Below are 22,265 nucleotides of genomic sequence, written 5' to 3'. Positions count from 1 at the left end.
GGTAACTATTTTGGTTGGCACCCTAAACCGTACGTTTTGCCGAAAAAAGGAAGTCCCAGAGAGTCGATTTTTGACAAAAAAAAGCTCGAGATGACACTAAATGTGTCATCTCGAAATTCATGCAATTTGAAAACATTATGCATCAATTTTTTTAAACCCCTATTTCATGTACCCATTTTTTTCCCATTCATCCATTAGCACTCTAATGCTCATAGATGTTAGTCCGTCTCCTGTTATAAGTGAAAAATCTGATGCTATATCCGCTATAGTTTCTCCACGATGTTACTCAATTGGAAGATAAAAAATAATAAATGGAAAAAAAACTGATATTGAAAATTCTTGGATTTTGGCACCTCAATGGGTCAGCGCCCCCGGCAACTGCCGGGTTTGCCACCCGCACACTACGCTGCTGCCTGAGGGAATCCGCATTGCAGATACATGCAAGATGGGAGACTTTTTGTTCCCATCGAAGTATGATTTCTAGCACTGTCATCAAAACCGAAGTGCCTAGGGAAATTGACATTGCAAATACATGCAAGTTAGGGGTACTTTTGATTCCATCGAAGTTTGTTCCCTAACGCAGCCATCAAAATCAATGTGCCTGAGGGAATCCGCATTGCAGATACCTGCATGTTGGGGGAATACTGTTCCCATCGAAGTATGTTCTCTAACACAGCCTTAAATACCAAGGTGCCTGGGGAAATAGGCATTGCGAATACATGCAACTTGGGGGGGATTTTCGTTCCCATCGATGTATCTTCCCTAACACGACCATCTAAACCAAGGTACCTGGGGAAATTGGCATTGCCAATACATGCAAGTTGGGGGAAATTTGTTCCCATCGAAGTATGTTCCTTAACACAGCGTTTGTTCAAATTCTTTACTTACACAGCAAATATGTTGAATTAATTTGAATTCGAAAATTGTTTCATTCAATCAATAATTTAATCAATACAAATACATTGATTACTAAGCCAACGGTTGTCCTACGTCAACCTTGCGGTTATATCATAGATATAACCCACTCTTTTCTATAACAAAAACTGTTTATTATCTTGAACAACAATAAGTTGAGCTACAATATTCTTCGAAAAACGAATATTTTAGCGGTATGTGGACGCAGGAAATGGGCATATTTCTCAGGGTGACCACTTTGCCCGTACTTCCCCTACGTCAACCATGCTTATTTAGGCAGTTTTACCGGACGCAAAAAAAAGGTCGATTATAAAACTGTACTATTTTCAATTTTTAAAAGTAAAACGGGTTTGCTACCTTGAACGAAAATTATCTAGGCTATAATATTCTTCGAAAACGGGATGGTGGCGGTAGGTGTACGCAGGAAATGGGCATATTTCATAGGATGACCAATTTACCACCGTTTTTCCTATATCTACCCATCCCTAACTATTTATCAGTTTCTACTCAATCTACTCTACTCAATTACTATACTTTGTTCATATTTATCTAAAGACTCCAGACTGCATGATATCGATTACTCGATACATATGCGTGTAACTTGGCCCAGCGTTAGCTAGGAAGCAAAGTAACCATTTCATAGTAGTGATTTCGTCCACATTCTTTCCTAAATGATATGTTTTAGTTCAACCAATTAGTGTTAACATCGAGCAAGATGCACAATATTGTGAAGGTGGCCGTACACTGTTTGTTTGGAGGTGAAATATTATACACTTTTTGACAGCTAAAGTTTGGTTAGAAATTTGTATAAACACTGTTTTGTTTGCCACTTTTCAATTACAAACAATGTCAAGGATCGAACGTGGAAAAAATCGACTAAAAGATTTAAGGCTTCGGCCAAACAGTGTATGAGCACCCTAAGTGGTACGAATTCAAAACTGTTTTGGTTTGTTTTGATTCACCAAATATCCATTAAATATTAACACTCATCAAATGAATTAAATGATACGATATGGTCGATTTTTCTCCCCTCTTGTTTATGATAAACACACGATCTATTTCGTCTGCGATTGGTTGAACACCAGCCAATGCGAAGCACCGAAGATATTCACTCCTCCCATATAAGAGAAGCACTGTGGCTGATGAATGTGGAAAACGCGGTTTCTCTCAGCACTTTTCCACGAGAAATGAGAAAGGCAAAACGTGGAAAAAATAAACAAACCGCTTTAAGCCAAGATTTCGCTCCTGCGTTTGAGCCGCTTTGAGTGTTGTTTGAGGAATGACTAAAGTTTAGTATTATACGAACGGTGTTCTCGGCCACGCGGAATTGTGTAGTTTGGAGTGACCGCGTTGTGATTGTTTCAAGTAGAGGTGCGTTTCAGGAAATGTTGTGATAGATAAATTAAACTAAGTGAAATAAAACAATCTTGTGGTTGCATTGACAAAGTTATAAATATATTATATTTTGCTGAAATGCCGAGACGAAAACGAAGCAGTTCACCTAACTTGGATTTGCTGGAAGATGGATTCGACGATGAGCTGAGTTCTAATGGTAAGAACATTGAAAAAAGTGGAATGAAATACAGATCAAGATATGATGTGAAACAAAGTAATGTCATAATATCAATTGATTTTGAGAAAAGAGGTGATATGCGTAGTGGAATAGTGGAATGTACGATACATTGAAAACGAAACGTGATGGAGTAGAAGCTTAGAATAAAGTGATTCCAGACCAGACCCAAATTGCAATTGCAATAAATTCTGCAATGAGCAAAGTAAAAACGACTGATGTTTGGTTGAGGTGCTAAAAGAATTTCAAATGGCTTCATAATTGTTTAGTGAACAATGTATAAACAAATAGTGATGTCGTTAATGTGACATTTGTTCCTGTCTGTGAAATGTGGCTCTAACTACCTCGATGAACATTGGCATGAAAACAATCTTTTTCGCCTATTTAAGCGCATTTACGCTCTAACGGACCGTAGTTCGTTAAACCAACCAGAACGAATAAATGAAATTAAAACTTGTAATTAAATGACAATATACGAGTGGTAATAAGCTTTCGAATGGAAATAAGTAATAAAAATGTGATAAGCATTTGAATGGTTGATTCGCTTTAATTCTGTAATTTCAATAACAATCATTTGTCATTTATCTTAAGGGGGTAGTACACAATGGAAACATGAAAAAAAAAAATCTGACTTAAAATGTTCTATGGGATGTCTACTTTACTGTAGTTTTCGTCCCATGTTTATCCGATGCTCGGTTCCAAAATTACAAGCCAATTAGTGGACCTAAGTCTTTGCGTAAGGCGCGGATCAAAAATTTAAAACGCGTTTTTCTCGAAACTAAGTTTTGCAAACTGGTGGGAGTTCTACCTCCGGAATGGTCCATCTGATTTTGAGAAAATAGTTTTTTTTTCAGATTCCCCACTAAATTTCCTGTCATCGTACGAAGGATTTTTTTTTGATATTTTGAAAAATAAAATTCTGGTGAATATTTTTGTCTAGATTTTTTAGGCAAAAACGCAATTTTTTCACGAATAATGTCGCCATCTCGTCAAGAATCAATATTTTGAAAAAATCCTACGTACGATGACAGGGAATATATCCAAGATTACGTAACAAAATCATTAGTTGAAAACGGTCCACCACTCCCAACTTGTAGAACTCCCACCAGTTTAGAAGGTTTTGGCTGCAAGGGTTCAACAAACCGTTTGCGGCTATTCAGGGGACAGCCCAGTTGACAAAAAAATATTTTTTGTTTGTTAGCAATATATACCTAATATAATTGTGATATGAGATTGATCATAGTAATTTATTTTCTCGTTTGAAAAAAATCGCGAAAATCACATACTTTTTATGATGTTCATAGTGTGTTCCCCGATCCGAAAAGTTAAAAAAAAGGTGTTTTGACGAATCATTCGAGGGTATGAAAATGTCCATGCGTATCCACGGTCCACGGCCATAGAATTCACCAAATCGAAAATGTTTTTTTCGAGTTTGTAAAATTTTGGAATCTTGTAGTTAAAGTTCAGTTAAGAAATAGCTCCATTGATTGTTTCTTCATTTCTCCTTCCTTTGCAAAGAAATATAATGCATCCGACAAATTTCTTCTGAAGAGTACCTCGTTGAGCTCCCTTAAAAATGATGATGAATCATGCCAGAAGTCTTCATAAATAATTAATTGTGGTACCTCGAAGTTTTTTTGAAGCGATGGATTCTGTTGCCAAAACTCATTTCTCCTTCGCGTAATTGGCAAATGCCAGGTCCTTTGGTGGAGGGCAAAGGTGCGCGCTTATTGAATTCAACTTCTGAGATAACTTATACAAAAAATAAATGCTTCATCATCAGAAGCGGGAGAAGCATCATTACTAGAGAGTGTATGCAGTGTCCAGTAGGAAGGAGGGGGTGTTCTATGTTTTTTATGGGTGGAGAAGAGTGGGTGTTATGGTCGAACATACCACGTGGAAATTTTTGGGAGGAAGGAGACTGACAACATAAAATATCCTCAAATGTCCAACATTTGAAACAGAATTCGTTTATATTAACAAACTAGCTAATCCAGCGAACTTCGTCCTACCCACAATTGATATATTGATATAAATCATTTCGAACACTCATGTTCCCACAGAAATTATTTTTATGTACGTAATCTATACTCGCGGTATATAATTTAGTTTTTTACATATGCAGACTAAGACGCATCAATCCTGATACTGACTGTTTAAATCCGTTGCTCCGTTCTTGAGTTAAATCGTGAGGAACGGACATCAAATCATTTTTATTTATATAGATCAAGTTTATAAATACATAGTTACCCTCACTTGATTTATTTGAAACTCATTGTAGAGAGAAAAAACAATATTGATTTGAAGTTCATTGTGAAAACATAAACACTAACGAAACATAACCGTTATTGAATCGAATGCATGGTGAAAATAAAAACATTTTTCATTTGAAATTTGTGTTGAATTATTTTTATGCAATTGTTTATTTTTATTCTACATCTTGGATTTCGGTTCTGAGGTTTCCGATGCTTTGCCTTGGAGCGCTAGTGCTTCGTTGTGCTGTTGTGGGGTTTGCAGAGACAGACGACGTATCCTCATGAAGCTAGAATCCCAATCTCTTCCTGCCAGTTTTGCAACTTGGTTGAATTCGTGCTGGAGGTTTTTGGCTTCCACAAAATCAAACGCCAGACACCGTAAATCTTTGAGAGTCATACCATAGAAAGCTCAGACTGCTCACTCGTAAATACCTATCTGGACCGCACTAGGTACTCGCTGACAAATTCCAGCAGAAGTAGAAATGTCAATAGAAGAAGATTCAAATCATAAATCACTTGCTGATATGAGCCTTTTCCTCAGAGCTGATTCAGAAATACGGAGGACTGCCGCAATCCGACACTTCTAGACTCCCTTCGAAGCCTCTGTCGGGCCATTTGAGCATTTCTGGAGTGCATTTCTTCAAATCAGTTTTCTTCTTGTGGGTCCCGTTAAAATTTTTGTTGAAAACATTTTATAATTTTTTTTCAGAGCAAAACGCTAGTGCGAGCTTTTACCCCACAGCCACTGCACACCTTTGCCTCACAAGCAATTTTTTAACTATTCGAATTTTCAAAAAAAGCTCTTGAACTTTTTCACAAAAACGAATACACACTATCATCTACTATAAAATGAAGGTTTCCTTGACTGTGTAGTTTCGAACTTTCCAGCTATTTTAGGTAAGTGAATCGTCATCTCCAAAACTGAAAAAATTAGATCAAAACATCGCAAAACTCTTTTCTCCCCATAATTTTTTGCCACTTTCATGAAATGTACATATCTTGTTTATATGTGTTTTCCTCGTTTGCTTCAAAATGGCCAATGCGCACCTTTGCCCCACACTACTCTATAGATGAATCATTGTTTTTATTGAACATCAAAAACGTTTTTACATGGGAATTTCAACATTTTCAAAATAATCTCTTATTTACGCTGAGTAGGGGTGAGAATGGGTCAAGCATAAAACTGAACATATACAGCTAAGTTGCAATGTAATTCAAATATACATCAATACACTCACAATTAGTAACAATTTTCGAAATTCAACGCTTTTTACACCGTCCCTAGACAGATTTTTTCGAACCTATGAAGAGGAATTGGAGACATGCACGTATAGGGGGAAAAGCGTCTCCTTAGCGACAACTTTTCAGATGCCACATTTTCCAGAATGGCTGAAGCTGCTAATTGAAAGTCTTAAAAACAATCAATATATCATTTTGAGTTCGGGATTCAAGAAATGTGGTAATCATCCGATAACTGTAAAGCCACTACTAAAGAGCATCTCACATATTCCAAGTTCACCAGAAAGAATTGAGACCAGAGGAATCTAAGAATTCCTCAATTCAAAACGAGAAATAGTTGATGAGGGCGACAAACTAAATCGACGAAAGAAGTTTGATATCACTCTAGGAACCAGCGTCACGGCGGAATTAAGAAAAATCCTTTCTAAACATAATTCTTAAATGAAAACAATATTCCCCAGCAAACATTAAATCGTATAATTTTGCACGTGCCTACCCAGCAAAACATTAACAAGCGTAACATCATATGCCCTCAAATTTGGTTGGCATATAATGCGCCTAACTGGCATATGCATGCAAAAGTGGAGGCCATATACCCAGCAAACATTTTTTATTACAGACATAGAAAAAAAAACAAATGGCGCAAAATATTTTCGTGAAATGTTTACTATAGCCTCACGAATCGCCATTTTTATATATGAGTATTTATGTTTGTAGAAATAATAATTGTTTGATTGACTTGTGTTGGGAGTGGAATATGAATGTTTGAAATGGCACAGATTTATGTCTGGTAAAAACTGCTCCGATGTGGATTCGAACTCCGGTCGTCTGGATTATCATCCATCAGCTATCTTGCGCGGCTATCTGAAATTTAATTCAACAGCGGTTAAAACTTTCGAGTCCATCAGCATTTCATTGACATTTCAATATGATGTAATATGTTCTTTACTAGGATCTAATATGATTCCCTGTTTCATGATTTTCATCAGCATGCAACACGATTTACTACAGTACTGAATCCATTTAAATTATATGCTTATACGACACACAAACTGCATCAGCGTAATATACGCATATGATGCGGATTAAATATATTTTACGACAATGTGCATCATAAAATTGATGTTTATTATACCGAATTGCGACTTTATTTGATAATGGTATTTAAAATCGAGTTTTTACATTTTATGCGATTTCAAATATACACGATACATACTTTGATTGATATTATATGCGATTGTGATTTATTCGGATTTCTTGTAAGACTTGGCACGTGAAAAATTATACGATTTAATGTTTGCTGGGTAGTCTTACAAGAAATCCGAATAAATCATAAATCTGAATTACTCGAGAATTTATCAAGCAAACGAAACCAAATTTGGCATGTGGAGGTTTTAGGATGCAATAAATATTTCTATAGTGGTTAGACACTCCTTCCGCTCTCTAAAGGTGGGCTGTCATACAAATGAAACACAAATTTCTGCACAACTCGAAAGCTAATCAAGCACAATTTGGGATGTGAGCCTTTTTGGGTATGAGAACTGTTTCTATGATGGTATGACACGTCTCCCTCCTCTGGAATGGAGAGGGGGTCCCATAGAAATATTACACATATTTCAACCAAAAATATTCCAGCCAAACATGGCAATTGAAAATTTTCGGAAAACTCTGAAGGAAAAAGGGAAAATTCGGAAAATAAAATTCCCATATGTTCTACAATTAAATAGTGACAAGTGCTGGTAGTCCATTTGATGTTTGCGCTAGCGAAATTGATCTTTGTTCGAAACTGGAAATGGATTTTAATGTGATGAAACGCACTCCTATATCTTCTTTTATCTATACCAAAACAAAGGATCGCCAGATGTGCTGATAAGAGCAGAACTCAAGGAAGGAATTGTCCGATTTAGGGCTGTCTTTATTCTATTATATTTTCTGTATAAAACATTTATTCCATGTAACGGAGAAACATGTTATTTGCATGTGGTTGAAAAATCTTGAACGAGAATTATGTCTGAAAATAATCTGATATTATATTGATGAGTTTTGTTAGAAATACTAGGAATTTTATAGTAAAAGGTAAATTCAAGGGGTCGAATAGAAGTTCAATCAATGAACAGTTCTGCGATTGGACCCATGAACTTGCTCATAGTAAGAAATGTTCGAAGGTATTGATAACAAAAAAAAACATATTTTTGGCGAGACGAAGTTTGCTGGGTCAGCTAGTACAATATAATTTTTATATAAAAACATCAAATTAAAAAACATCGTTAAGCTAATACATATACATATAGCTCACAAAAAAAATTAAAAAAAAATTATTTTTCAAAATCTTGCATGTATCAGTTTAGGATGTTTTAGGATGCAATAAATATTTCTATAGTGGTTAGACACTCCTCCCACTCTCTAAAGGTGGGCTGTCATACAAATGAAACACAAATTTCTGCACAACTCGAAAGCTAATCAAGCACAATTTGGGATGTGAGGGTTTTTGGGTATGAGAACTGTTTCTATGATGGTATGACACCTCTCCCTCCTCTGGAATGGAGAGGGGGTCCCAGCACTTGCTTTTTCAAGGAAAAACTAATTCCGACTAGCATGACACCCATACCCAAATTTAATACGACCGCAAAGTCTTAATCGCCACCTATCATAATTGAATGCACAGCTATATATTCGATTCTTTCTTTCTATACAGATGAAAAACCAGGAACACCTATACAAAGGAATGCCGCCAACGCACGAGAACGAGCAAGGATGCGAGTTCTGTCGAAAGCATTCTTCAATTTGAAGCGCAACATCCCCTGGGTTCCAGCAGACACAAAGCTATCCAAACTGGATACTCTACGACTGGCTAAAAACTACATTAGCTACCTAGCGGCCACCTTAGATGGTCAGTCAGTGGAAGATTTTTCCACAAATCTAGCGCAGCCACCGAAAACGGTAAGTAATAACCTGCTTCCACTGCTTCGAAGGTGGCCAAGACCCCATATGAAAAGGCAGACAGCAAATTTGAATGGAACCATCCGTTTGCTGTACTATTCTATTAATAATAACCGCTATTGACTTTTGAGATTTGTCTGTGGGAATGCGAGTGGCAGCGCTTCCAGGTGGATTGTTTCACTCAGTTTTAACGTCTCGGTATTCCACTCTCTCTTTTTGTGCGATCAACTAAGTGGATGTTTTCCAATCATCAGAAGGAAATTGAGCGCTAAATGAAGGCAAAGTGTGAAAATACGTCAAGCATGTTCCTTTACATATGCGCCCAAAAAACCATCTATTATAGTGTATATCAAACGTGGACATTATGAGGGAAAACTGTCGCTAATTGCCTCTTCCGATTTGAAGCCGTCGTCGTTAGAAATAATATTTTTATGAGCTATTAGCCGGGTTTAAAACTGTGTGGTACTGGGATAGGGATTTGTGTAGAATAAAAGCGCAATTTGCGTTGTTATTAATACGCTTTACGATAATCGTTACAATGATTGTTGTAAACAACGTACATCAGAGGCGAACAATGAAATGTTTACAATTCTTCAATTGCTTCTTGTAAACAAATGCTTTGAGGAAGTAAACAATGCCCTCGGTATCTTCATGAGACGCAATACATAAATCAACATACACTAAACAATACGGCATTATCATATGGATGAAGCGATATTAAGAGTGATCATTTGTAGAAGATAGATCTTGAATCGTCAAGCGTTGGGAACGTGGAAAAGGACATCCATATTAATGATTACGCATATGGAGTGTCTATTGCATAAACAAAAAATCTAATAATAACAGACGCCTTGCTTGTTTATTCAGCAGAAGTTTCTCTGACCGTAATCTGACGATTCAAAAAGTATCAGGTTTCATAAGAAGTCACACAGGAAACACTTCACATTGCTTGCGCGATTCCCACAATGAAGCATGATGCATATTGACACATATGAATAAGTACGCTAAAATTCTGCATTTTCCACTCGCTTCCTTTTCAGGCATGGCCGTTCATTTTCCAGCCAGTGCAAACACACGAACCATCAAAATCAAAGCTGGTTCCAGTGGTGGCAACTCATGGCAGCTATCCTGAGAAATGGCCCAACACCCATTCGTGTGGTGTGACGAAGGCGGCATCACTGAAGACGGAACATAATATCAAATCTCAGAAAATCTCGCCATTAAGATCAACGTCAACATCTGCTGCTTCAAAAGCCAATGGACCATTCGCTCCCGGAGCGTCACATTTTATGGAATCGCAGACTACCGAATTGGATCATCATCAACACACCCTGCAGCATACCGCTAGTCAACATCTGCAGCAGCATAGTTTTCACCATCAATCGACCGCCAATAATTATCCTCATCAACTTCTTGTCACTCCGATGAGTGAATAGTATTTGAAATGTATGTTTCGCAAGTTCGTACTGTAGTGATCAAACCAAAGCAATATATGTATTAATTATTTAATAACCATTAAATTTAATTTGATAGACTATGTAGACTGCAGTTGTAAATAAAAAATGGTTCCTTACTATATAACCTCACAGCATAGAATTTTGAACAAGAGCAAACAGATATCTTCATAATTCAAACATTTGATATCAGTTTGAGTTAAACGTTCCTGTATTTTATTCAATTCATTGGTCTTTTCTCAGTAATTAGAACTTCAAACAAAATTGTTTCGAAAAACGACGAGTGTTTCGTATAACAAAAAGCAAAAAACTAAAAGTAATAAAGTGTATTCTAAAACAGAATTCAATATACAATCATTGACAATGATTGTGCACTATTGGATTTACAAGTATTAGGGGAAGTCAGGGTAAAACCGACACCCCCTGTTTTCTCAGATTTTTTGCACAGTTTCCGATGTCCCCTTTACACACTTGGTATTTCTTACGTTTCGAGTCACCATACAGCTGCGGAAGTCGCTTTGCTGTCAAAACAAACAACAAAACAGAACCGGTAAACAAACAGGAGTTAGAGTTGGTCCTTGTCAGAAAATTTTGGAAAATTTAATACTTTTGCGAACCTCATTCATCTTAGATGTTCTGTTTGTCTTGTGAGACGATAGCAATATTTGTTGCTCATCGATGCTCGAAAACACCGGACCAGGAGCAGGAATGCATCTATCATCTGCTTGAGAACCGTCTGGCTTTTGAACTGGCCAGAAAAAAACAATGTGAAACATCCTTTCAATACGAAAAACACAAGTGCTGAGATTTCTAGACCGGAATCCGAACCATTCGTTCCATAAATCTAAGACTGCATCAGCAGCAAGAGCTGTGAGACTGAATAAGCTGAACAGCGAACAGCTTTTTCTTGCAGCTGAGATAACAGTTCGGCTGAAAAATTTCTAAGGTAACACAGTAAAACAATTTTTTTTGCAAAATACAATTTTATTATTTAACTTAATTGCCTTCGAGGGCGATACAGCGATTATAGCGATCCTGCAACTTTTCGATACCATTTCTATAGTACATAGTAGTACTTTTGGGTTTTGCTCATAATAGGCCTCAGTTTCGGTAGTCACTTCATCATCGGTCTTAAATTTCTTGCCAGCGAACATTCTCTTTAGGTCTGCGAACAGAAAATAGTCGCTGGGGGCCAGATCTGGAGAACACGGTGGATGCGGAAGCAATTCGAAGCCCAATTCATGCAATTTTGCAATCGTTTTCATTGATTTGTGATTTTTCCATTTTTTTCACAATAACAAAAGTAACTCACGAACCAATCGATGGATTGCTGTCAAATTTTGACACGTATCCATTGAGAGATGGTGCTTTGTGATAGTCAAGTACATTTTTGCAAGAGGTGCCATCTAGACGTCAACCTTGTGAACTTTTCAGCCGAACTGTTACATGAATTTGTTTGCTTTTTTATCATTCAAAATCTGAGCAATCCAATTACATTCAATTTGCCACTATTTTCCCTCTCCCTTCTTAACATTCCTTTACCCGCGCATAGGTCTGTGAGACCAAGAAATCAATAATTGGTTCATTTCTAAGAAAACATTAATACTACGACCAGGGCTTTGCATAATCATAGTAAACTGAGGATAGTCGGCTGACTATCTGACTGACTATATCCGTATTCAGTTAGTAATGACTTTTGGCTTCTTCACGCAGTTTCTCCGCCAGAACGACTAAACAGTCAGTCGGGCGTTTAGTCGTTATCTTCCTCTACCGACTCGATCATATCATTTCATTCTTCCCAGTTAAATTGTCCTCATTGCATTTTGAAGTGATTTCCCCCAAAACGAATTCCTTCTTCTCTTTCTCTATCCCATGCACGTGTGCATGCATCGATGTTTGAGTTCAACGTGGTTTGACATTCGCTACAGGTGAGCTAGATTATTTTTTATCGTACACGAAAATTACGCGTATAAAATAGCGTGCAGTGTGTATGCGCTATTTTGCACGCTATATACTAATACTAACGCGAGGACCTTTATAGCATACTTGATAAATATATAAATTCGAAGCTACTGAGAGTAAAGTCGGTCTTCATTTTTCACCTTCGAATATTTCGGACCCTGACTAGGATTGGGCGATCTTTCGAAAAATCGGAAACTTTTTTCCTAATTTATCTGCTTATTCTATAGGAGGGTCGTCTTTTCTTTAAACAGGGAATACAAATTTCATATTTACAATGAAACATCAAAAGCATTTTGTTTTGTTCCTTAGCATGCAGCACACAAAAAATTTTAAATCTAGAAAAAAACAGGACATTCATCTTGTGCCATCAATGAGTCATTAGGGAGGATATTAATTGAAAAGCCATTATTAGAAATTCAATAACTAGTATTTGTCCAGTACTCAGCTGAGAACGATCCCATAAAAACCAATCATGCCATGAAGGCAAGCTGGCGTAGTGGTAACATCCATACCTCTCACGCACAGATCACGAGTTCAACTCTCACTCCCGACATTCTACCAAAAATAGAAGTAAAAGTGACGAACCAGCCGAAATGTGTTGAAAGTCACTATAATATAGAAAAAAAAATAGAAATAAAAAAATCGTTCCGTACGTCTTTCATTTAGTCGAAGCCGATTCTTGATTTTGGTGCCAGGTCTCAAAAACTACATTTTGCATGGAATTGATGTCAACATCTAGTTCAGTGATCCTATGAGCCACTGGTTACAGTACATCCCCTTAGTAACTGCCGCAAGTGTCTGTCTGTATGCGATCCAAATGTTGACATTATATTTGAAAAAAATGTTTGGTGGTCTTTGGTGGGATTAAAATCGATTTTCTCGATTTTCTAGAGTAAAAGAGATCGATCCACAAAAATCGGAAATCGGTATGGAAAAGATCGATCTTCTGAAAATCGAACCAAGATCGTCCAATCCTAGCCCTGACTACGACTTTGCGATTCTCTCTATCTTCGTCATTCGTCGTTTGTCATCGTTTAGTGTATCGCATGTGTTGGTACGAAGGGGACGTCACTTTTTTTAACACTTTCGGTCTGAAACATCGACACGACTTTTTTGGTTAACTGACTTTTTTCATATTCTAGAATACCGTTGAATGAAATGTATAAATTAATGTTAGTGGCGTGGAATATGTATTGAATATAATGCATAATATGATTACCGAACTATTCTTATTTGATGTTAGTCTTTTTTGTTACCGGATTGAACAGATTCATATATATCCTATCGTTAAATTCATACGTGCAAAACCAAATTCCAATGTTTGAGCTTCGTATAGTTATTCACTAAATGAAATGGTCATACAAATACACACTTGCGCACTTGTGGAAGAATTGTAAAAAGTAAACTATAAACTAATTGGTGGCTTACGGTTACTTTTTACCGAGACAGTTTTGGGGATATTTTTTATAATGAACAATATCGACAAGAAAACAAGAAAAAGAAAAGGAAGTTTCGAGAAATTCCTTTATATCATCTTTTTATGTCCCATCTAAAAAAGACATTAATTCATTTTACCGAGAATACTGAAACAAAGAGTATCAGAAATATGCAAACTTTGTATTCCAGAACCTTTTTCATCTGGTATTATCTAGAAGTTCGTTATACATTCTTCACACACTACAACTGCATGAAATGTAAAAAATATGTTTGTTTCGAGCATGCAGTTACGGTATGTTCTTGTTCTTACACCAATGAAACCACAATCGCATAATACGCTTTTAGGTTATTTTGTAGCTCTTTCACGGATTATATTCAGTTGCTTTCTTTCAATTAATAACAGTGAAAAAGTCGAATTTCGAATTGTGACGGAGTATCAAAAATTACACTGTATTGAGGAGGCTCAATTAGATGACTTTTGGAACTGAACTCAGACGGAGAAAACATATTTTCTGGAGTTTTGACGTAGTATTACGTCTTTCGGGAACATATTGGGGTACAAATTCAAAATCGAAAATCGAGCACATCGTGAAGATTGTCCAATTTCAAACGCTTATTGCTTAGTCATTTCATGATGGATTGATGAAATATTTGCGTCAAACGATTACGGCACTCCATAACAATTTTTTATATTTAAGAAAATAATATATGTTATGAAGCTAACTATCGAACAATTGACAAATCTCAACTCATAACAGAAATGCCCACTTCTGATTGGTCGAAATTGACGACACATGCGGCGGGTCCCTAACTGAGACATCAAAACCAAGCTGCCTGGGGGAAATCGACATTGCAAATACATGAAAGTAGAGTGAGCTTTTGTTCCTACCGAAATGTATTCCCTAACAGAGACATCAATACCAAGCTGCCTGTGGGGAAATCGGCATTGCAAATACATGAAAGTAGAGGGAGCTTTTGTTCCCACCAGAGATCGAAATGCTCGCCGATTTGAGACGAAAAACATCCGTTTTCACCTACAGGGAAAAATAGCTGAGAATATAGGAGGCGAGAGAATGTTATACGCTCACTTCGATTCTCTTGTGAATTGGTTTGAGCCCAATGAGATACATATCGAGGTGAAGCAGTAGGCGAAGTATATTTGTATTGGCGACCAAAATATGGTTTCGTAATTATTTGCGTTCTTTACGAAGTGTATATGGAAGAAACAAAACAATGTTCAAAATACTCACGGTTTCATGATGGTTTGAGCCAAATTTCTCATGAAATCTTGCAACTTTTTGTCTTTCAACGAATGACAATTGTATTGTGGCCTATTTCCCCTATAAATATGGTGAAAAAACCCAGAGAGTAGTCGTAGTTTCAGTCTTCGAAAGCAGTAACATTTTCAGTGAAACGCTGCTTAATTGAAGACTATTTTCTCACATCACATACACCCACACTGAGAGCCATAGTAATATAAATATAGTATCGTTAAAATAAGGAAAGTTCGTTTGTTTGTATGGCCGTAGGGAAGTGAAAATGTTTCACTAAAATATCACTTTTGTTGGTTTCCTTCGACGTGATTTCACAAATGTTCACTGCATGCTATCACATGTTGTTTATAATACGCGGGAACATAAATAAAATGTAAGTTTTTCATTGATAACACACTTATTGAAAAAAGCATTTTTACACGGATGCGGTGGGCAATCAAAGATAAACACAACGACTGACGTCACTATTTGAGAAATAGTTTTGGCAGCGCATGCTATGTCACTCGAAACTCTACCATCTTCATTACCTTTTTTCCAGAACATTGGTTTGAGCCGTAGAACAAACTACTCCGATTGACATTTGGAACAGTAATGAAAAATTTATTGAGCCAACAGTTACATAAGGCTACTCCGTTATTTGCTTACATCGACTCCTACTGTGATTATATTGTCGCAAGGTATCAACACTCTTCCTCGACAATATCTTGTAATACTCCTATCTTCTCGCGTAACGTCTTCAATCGTAATTCTTGCAACGGCTTCGTGAGAATATCTGCCAGCATAAACTCGGTGGGGCAGTACTTCAGGTAGATCTGCTGCTTCTCTTGAAGGTCACGTACGTAAAAATATCTGGTTTCTATGTGATTTGATCGTTTTTCAATTCTGTCGCTTTTAACCAAACGAATACAGCTTTGATTGTCTTCATAGGTAGGAACTGGCTTGGAGACATCTTCACCATATCGATCAGCAACTTTCGCATCCAGTTTAATTCCTGACATGCTTCGGTTAATGCCACGAACTCGTCTTCGGTGGACGATAACGCAACACAGCTCTGTTTGCGGGATGCCCAACTGATGATGCCTCCTCCAAATCGTATCAAGAAACCGGAATTGGACTTCCGATTCCGATGGTCGCCTGCCCAGTCCGCGTCCGCGAACATCTTCAATCCCGCAGCCGTGTGGGATTTGGTCAAAGGTAGATTTCAAGTACCTTAGTGTCCTCTTAGCTTCTTGCCAGTCCAGCTGTGTTGGGCAGCTTGATTTCTGAGCCAGCATGGATACGCTTGCTGCTACGATCGGCCGGGTTTGAACTGCAATTTACAGCAGACCGCCGATGAGACTCAAATATGAGCATTGTTTGGCAAATGTGTCTCATTCTCCTCCTCCACAAATATCCGAGTGGACGACTTCCAACAGATCTGACGCTCGTGATCCGGACAAACGTGTTCGCTTACCCATAGCACATATCTTGCATTTTTCGCTTCTCCTGGTCAACGTATCATACTCGACTCCGGAAACAAGGCCACCTTTCATCCTTTGCAGACTGTCATAGTTGATATGACCCAGTCTCTTATGCCACAGCTCGCGCTTTCTTGAGACGAACAAGCCAAGGCTTCTGATGACTGCAGCTGATCCAGCTTGAACAGGTCACGTTTTCTACTTCCAGTAGCCATCATTTCACCATCCGGATTGATAACTTTAACGCCATCCTTGCTGAACGTTACTGTGTGGCCACGCTGACAGTACCTGTGTTGATTTCAGCCACCATGAGACCAGCCATTTCGGAATTGCTTTACACTTCAGCTACAGAACACACGTCTTACCTTCACCGCTGCCCAGACACGAAAGAGGACGAGTGTTCGTGCTGCGTGATTGGGTTTGATGATGCAGGGTTGTACTAAACCCAAAAGTGGGCGAAATGTGAGCGCAGGGCTGTGTCGCATTGACACGGTGTGTATAAAGGGAAAGACTGCACATTGCAGGTGAAATACGTTGGATGTAAAGGGAGGATTACATACACTATCCACACAGTACCGTACACCAGGCATTTCCTTTCTTGACAAGATTTGAAAAACATTCCTTCGCAATATGGCCAAATTTACGACTTCACCAACATTTTGGCCCTTTGCTGGATGACGAAGAATTCGGTTCTTATTCTTCTTTCTTCGTGACTGGTTTCTTCCATGGCCTGTTACTTGCGTATGCAGCTCCCGACGAAGGTACTCGAATTTCCTGCAGCAGCTTGGTTTTTATGATGTCTCCGGTAATTGCCACTCCGGAATTCTCGAGAGCCATAATCTTTGGTCGGTATTCTTCAGGCAATCCTGCCAGTAGAAGAGTTCCGATCCACTCGTCGCTAATTGTAAATCAGATTCCTCGTAACTGGTGTGCCATTTCTACGATACCATTGATGAACGTTTCCATGGAGTCACCGGTAGCTAGGGACGTTGTTATCAGTTTTCTCAAGAGGCCGACTTTCCGGGTCAATCCGGTGTCCTCGAACGCTGCTTCCAACCTTGACCAAGCGTCCTTCGCAGAAGTAGCTTCCCTCACATGTACGTAATTTACCGGATCCAGTAGAAGAATTATTTTCGCCTTGGCTTTCCGGTCCTTCAACGCATCCACGGCCGCCATAGTTCCGTCTTCATTCTGCTTCGGTTTTACTGCTTCCCAAATATCTTCCAGTTCCAAGAATGTCCGCAAACTTCCACGTCGGCCAGTTCTCACGACCTAGCAGAAGTGGTATAGATGGCAGACTTGATGAACTGTACATCCGGATTGATGCAACATCTCCTCCGCCTGTCTGGAAACTTGTCGTTGAAGTCATGTTCGTTTGAAAAATAGCTTGAAACTTGATTTCACTGGAATTGGGCCCATAACCTCTTATGAATTGGTTAGAGCCGTAGAACAAACTACTCCGATTGACAGTTGGAACAGTAATGAAAAAATTATTGAGCTAACAGTTACATAAGGCTACTCCGTTATTTTGCCTCACATCGACACCTACTGTGATTATATTGTCGCAAGGTATCAACAGATTCTCGCGAAAAATTCAATGCCGATTTTTATGTTTCGTCGTGTTATGATAGCCGACAAATGGTTTCGTTTTCAGTGACTCCTTGATGCCGATAATTGTTTTTCACTTCTTCAGTACAGCTGAAAACATTGCATGAAAACATGCGGCAATATTGGATTTCATCGTGAAGTGAACATGAGATGGATTAATATTTGTACAATTCAGACGTTGTCCAAATGCAGATCCTTTGGACGCTGTCCTAACAGACTAACGTTGGTAAAGTTAGCTTTGATTTTTCGCTCCATATTTTCAATACTAAATGAGAGACGAAAAAGCATTCTCGTTAAACTTCCGAAATATAGATTTTCCACACCTCTTTCTCTTCTTTTAAATTTAAATAATGAAAATAAGTAATAATACACTAGCCATCAATGAAAATTGAACGATTCTATCGTTTTATGGGTATTGTTGGCCCAAAAATTTATAACATAAGGGCTGATTCTCGAATACACTTCACGGTGAAAACGAAATGCACGTTACACCATTGAACTACTTTCCACGAGTCAGTTAAGCGTCATAGATAATAGTGGGTTTTCAGACAGAATGGGCACTATTCAAATAAAAATTATCAATGAGAATTAACTTCTCCGTTTCAAATTAGTGTTCAATGTGAATGGAAAACATTGTTTTCTACATATTAGGCTGTCAAAAAAGTCCTGCGGTATTTCCGCGAGGTGTCGTTGTAAGCGCGTAGTTATAGTTGTATTCATTGTATCGAGTCATACTATAGCTTGTTGGAAAGGTATTTTTGCGCGCTATAATATAGTCCTTGACAGTGTTTTGTTTGGTTAAGTCGTTCGTGAGTTTTAGTGTCGCAAATATGGAGCAAAATAAAGAGAAAATCCGACATATTTAACAGTACTACTATGACAAAGGCAAAAATGCATCTCAAGCTGCCAATAAAATTTGTGCAGTTTATGGACCCGATACAGTTTCCATTTCCACCGCACAACGATGGTTTCAACGTTTTCGTTGAAGCGGATGGTGACTGGCGATGAAAAGTGGGTCACTTACGACAACGTGAAGCGCAAACGGTCGTGGTCGAAGCCCGCTGAAGCGGCTCAGACGGTGGCCAAGCCATCATTAACGGCCAGGAAGGTTCTACTGTGTGTTTGGTGGGATTGTCAAGGAATAATCTATTATGAGCTGCTTCCCTATGGCCAACGCTCAATTCGGACCTGTACTGCCAACAACTGGACCGCTTGAAAGGCATCTTTGATAAGCAGAGGCCGCATTGTCGTCCATAAGAACAACACACACTTCTTTGGTGACGCGCCAGAAGCTCCGGGAGCTCGGATAGGAGGTTCTTTTGCATCCGCCGTACAGTCCGGACCTTGCACCAAGTGACTACCACCGGTTTTTGTCCATGGCGAACGAGCTAGGTAGTCAGAAGTTAGCCACAAAAGAGGCCTGTGAAAACTGGCTTTCCGAGTTTTTTGCCAATAAGGAAGCGAGCTTCTATAACAGGGGTATTATGAAGTTGGCATCTCGTTGGGAACAAGTCATCGAACAAAACGGCGCATATTTGACTTAAAACAGATGATTGTAACTAATTTTATGAACAAATGAAAATTCAAAAACAATACCGCAGGACTTTTTTGACAGCCTAGTATTTTCTTCAACATTTCATCTGAAGATAATTTGTTCTTATAATGATAAGGTTTGGTGGGAAAATAATTTCGTATCCAGAGGTCGACACCGTACCGTTGTCATCGCGGATACACTTCGGGCCTGATTCTCGAATACACCTCACGATGAAAACGGAATAAACGGCACGCCATTGAATTACGTTTTACGATTAAGTGAAGTGTCACGGTGGAAACGGAATGAAACGTATTCGCGATGACAACGATACGGTGTCGACATCTGGATGTGAGATTAGTTTCCCACTAAATTTATCATTATAATATCAAATTATGTTCAGATGAAATTTTTGTATGAGATTATTATATCACATGAAGAAAACAAAGTTTTCCACTCACATTGAATACCAGTTTGATACGAAGAAGTTAATTTTCATTAATGATTTTATATTTGAAAAGTGCTCATTCTGCCTGAAAACTCATCATTATCTACGACACTTCACTAACTCGTAAAACGTAGTTCTATGGCGTGCCGTTTATTTCGTTTCCACCGTGAAGTGTATTCGCGAATCAGGCCCTTTATATTCAATGCAATTAATGACGACGCAATTTTTGTTTATTCTGCCTCATACTCCACCCCATAAATTACTGATCATCAATCTGCCACCGAAAAAATATTCCTACTTTAGAAAAACCTTGAGTTTCCATGTTTATGTATTTCAAACGTCATCGGAGTGAAACATGTGCGTCTGATTTTCAACGTCGCGTGGATGCTTGTGCTGCTCCTTTTTATACTCTAAAAGTGAAAAAGTTGTTCAAAACTTTAGTGAACAGATCAAGTGAAGTGAACATGTCATCGCAAGATGAGGAACGCATGGAAGTAGCTGAAGATCAGAACATTGAAGACGCCATTCTCGCCGGCGAGAGCGATGATGACAACGATGATAAAAACGACGACGGAACGAATAACGAGGAGGATGGCCAAGTCTACCTTCCAGGACGAAAGCTAAACAACGATGAGGAACTCGTCTGTGACGAATCGGCTTACGTTATGCTACACCAGGCTCACACAGGAGCTCCTTGCTTGAGTTTCGACATTATTCCAGATCCACTCGGTGAGGATCGCGAAACTTTCCCGTTGACGGCGTTTCTGGTCGCTGGCACACAGGCGGCCAGAACACACGTTAATAGTGTTATTGTCATGAAAATGTCCAATTTGCACCGAACATCGAAGGAGCGTGACGATGAAGAGGAATCAGATTCCGACGAGGAAGATGAGGATGAGGAAGATAAGCGGCCACAAATGAACTGCGCCATGATCAAACATGCAGGTTGTGTAAATAGAATTCGTGCCACTACATTCAATAATACGCACTATGTGGCCACTTGGAGCGAAATGGGTCGAGTAAACATCTACAATATCAGCGACCAGCTGACAGCGGTGGATGATGACCATGCTTGCAAGAACTATGAAACCAATAAAGTTGGTGATGATATTAAGCCGGATTTTACCTTCTCCGGTCATCAGAAGGAAGGATTTGCTATCGACTGGTGTACCACGACAAGAGGTATGCTAGCTACCGGGGATTGCCGAAGGGATATCCACATTTGGCGCCCAAATGACAAAGGCTCATGGACTGTTGATCAACGGCCACTCGTGGGGCATACAGAGTCTGTCGAGGACATCCAATGGAGCCCAAACGAGGCAAATGTACTGGCTACTTGTTCAGTTGACAAATCAATAAGAATTTGGGACTGTCGAGCCGCCCCATCGAAGGCTTGCATGCTGACCGCGGCGAACGCACATGAAAGCGATGTGAACGTAATTAGCTGGAATAAGAGCGAACCTCTACTGGCGAGTGGTAATTCGCCTTTTTTAACTTTTAATATGAAATCGATCGATCGATAATTTAATTTGTTATTTTAGGTGGCGATGATGGGTATATGCACGTGTGGGATCTTCGTTTTTTCCAGACTAAATCAGTGGTGGCAACATTCAAACATCACACCAACCACATAACAACCGTCGAATGGCACCCGAAAGAGTCGTCAGTTTTGGCGTCCGGAGGAGATGACGATCAAATTGCATTGTGGGATTTGTCGGTTGAGCGAGACGACGATGACGAAAGAAATGATCCCCAGTTGAAAACACTGCCACCACAGCTGCTTTTCATTCATCAGGGCCAAACAGAAATCAAGGAACTTCATTGGCATCCCCAGCTCAAAGGGGTTATTCTTTCCACAGCACACAGCGGATTCAACATTTTCCGAACGATAAGCGTTTGATTTATTTTAGATTACTTGCCTTATAATATAACATAATGAGAAAACCGAAATGCTCTTTTTTTACTAGGAAGTACAAACCCGCCCGAAAAAAAGCTTCACATATCCGGCAAAACGATCATGCACTCTGTTTTTCAAAGAGCTGGGTGTATATTTTGATTCTAAATGTACCTGGGGAAGACATACTGAAACGCATCTGAAACAGAAGTGCCAGGAAAAAATTTCTCCAAACAATAACAGGAACATGCTGAGGTAGTGATGTCTAAATTTTTCATTTA

The 22,265-nt window shown here is 38.8% G+C and overlaps 2 protein-coding genes across 2 annotated transcripts; both read left to right on the top strand.

Moving 5' to 3' along the window:
* Positions 1-2,201: 2,201 nt before the first annotated feature.
* LOC129769215 (neurogenic differentiation factor 1) lies at positions 2,202-10,527 on the top strand. The gene is made up of 3 exons (XM_055771321.1): positions 2,202-2,467; positions 8,675-8,919; positions 9,960-10,527. The coding sequence occupies exons 1-3, from the start codon at positions 2,389-2,391 to the stop codon at positions 10,353-10,355; spliced, it is 720 nt and encodes a 239-aa protein (XP_055627296.1). The 5' UTR covers positions 2,202-2,388; the 3' UTR covers positions 10,356-10,527.
* A 9,903-nt stretch (positions 10,528-20,430) lies between these two features.
* Positions 20,431-22,035, top strand: LOC129768126 (glutamate-rich WD repeat-containing protein 1). Its single transcript, XM_055769564.1, has 2 exons — positions 20,431-21,566; positions 21,632-22,035. Exons 1-2 carry the CDS (start codon positions 20,555-20,557, stop codon positions 21,988-21,990), a joined length of 1,371 nt encoding a protein of 456 aa, XP_055625539.1. The 5' UTR covers positions 20,431-20,554; the 3' UTR covers positions 21,991-22,035.
* The last annotated feature ends 230 nt before the right edge of the window (positions 22,036-22,265 follow it).

The sequence above is a fragment of the Toxorhynchites rutilus genome, chromosome 2, assembly GCF_029784135.1.
Source record: "Toxorhynchites rutilus septentrionalis strain SRP chromosome 2, ASM2978413v1, whole genome shotgun sequence".
Lineage (NCBI taxonomy): Eukaryota > Metazoa > Arthropoda > Insecta > Diptera > Culicidae > Toxorhynchites > Toxorhynchites rutilus.
This window is presented reverse-complemented; position numbering and strand designations above follow the sequence as displayed.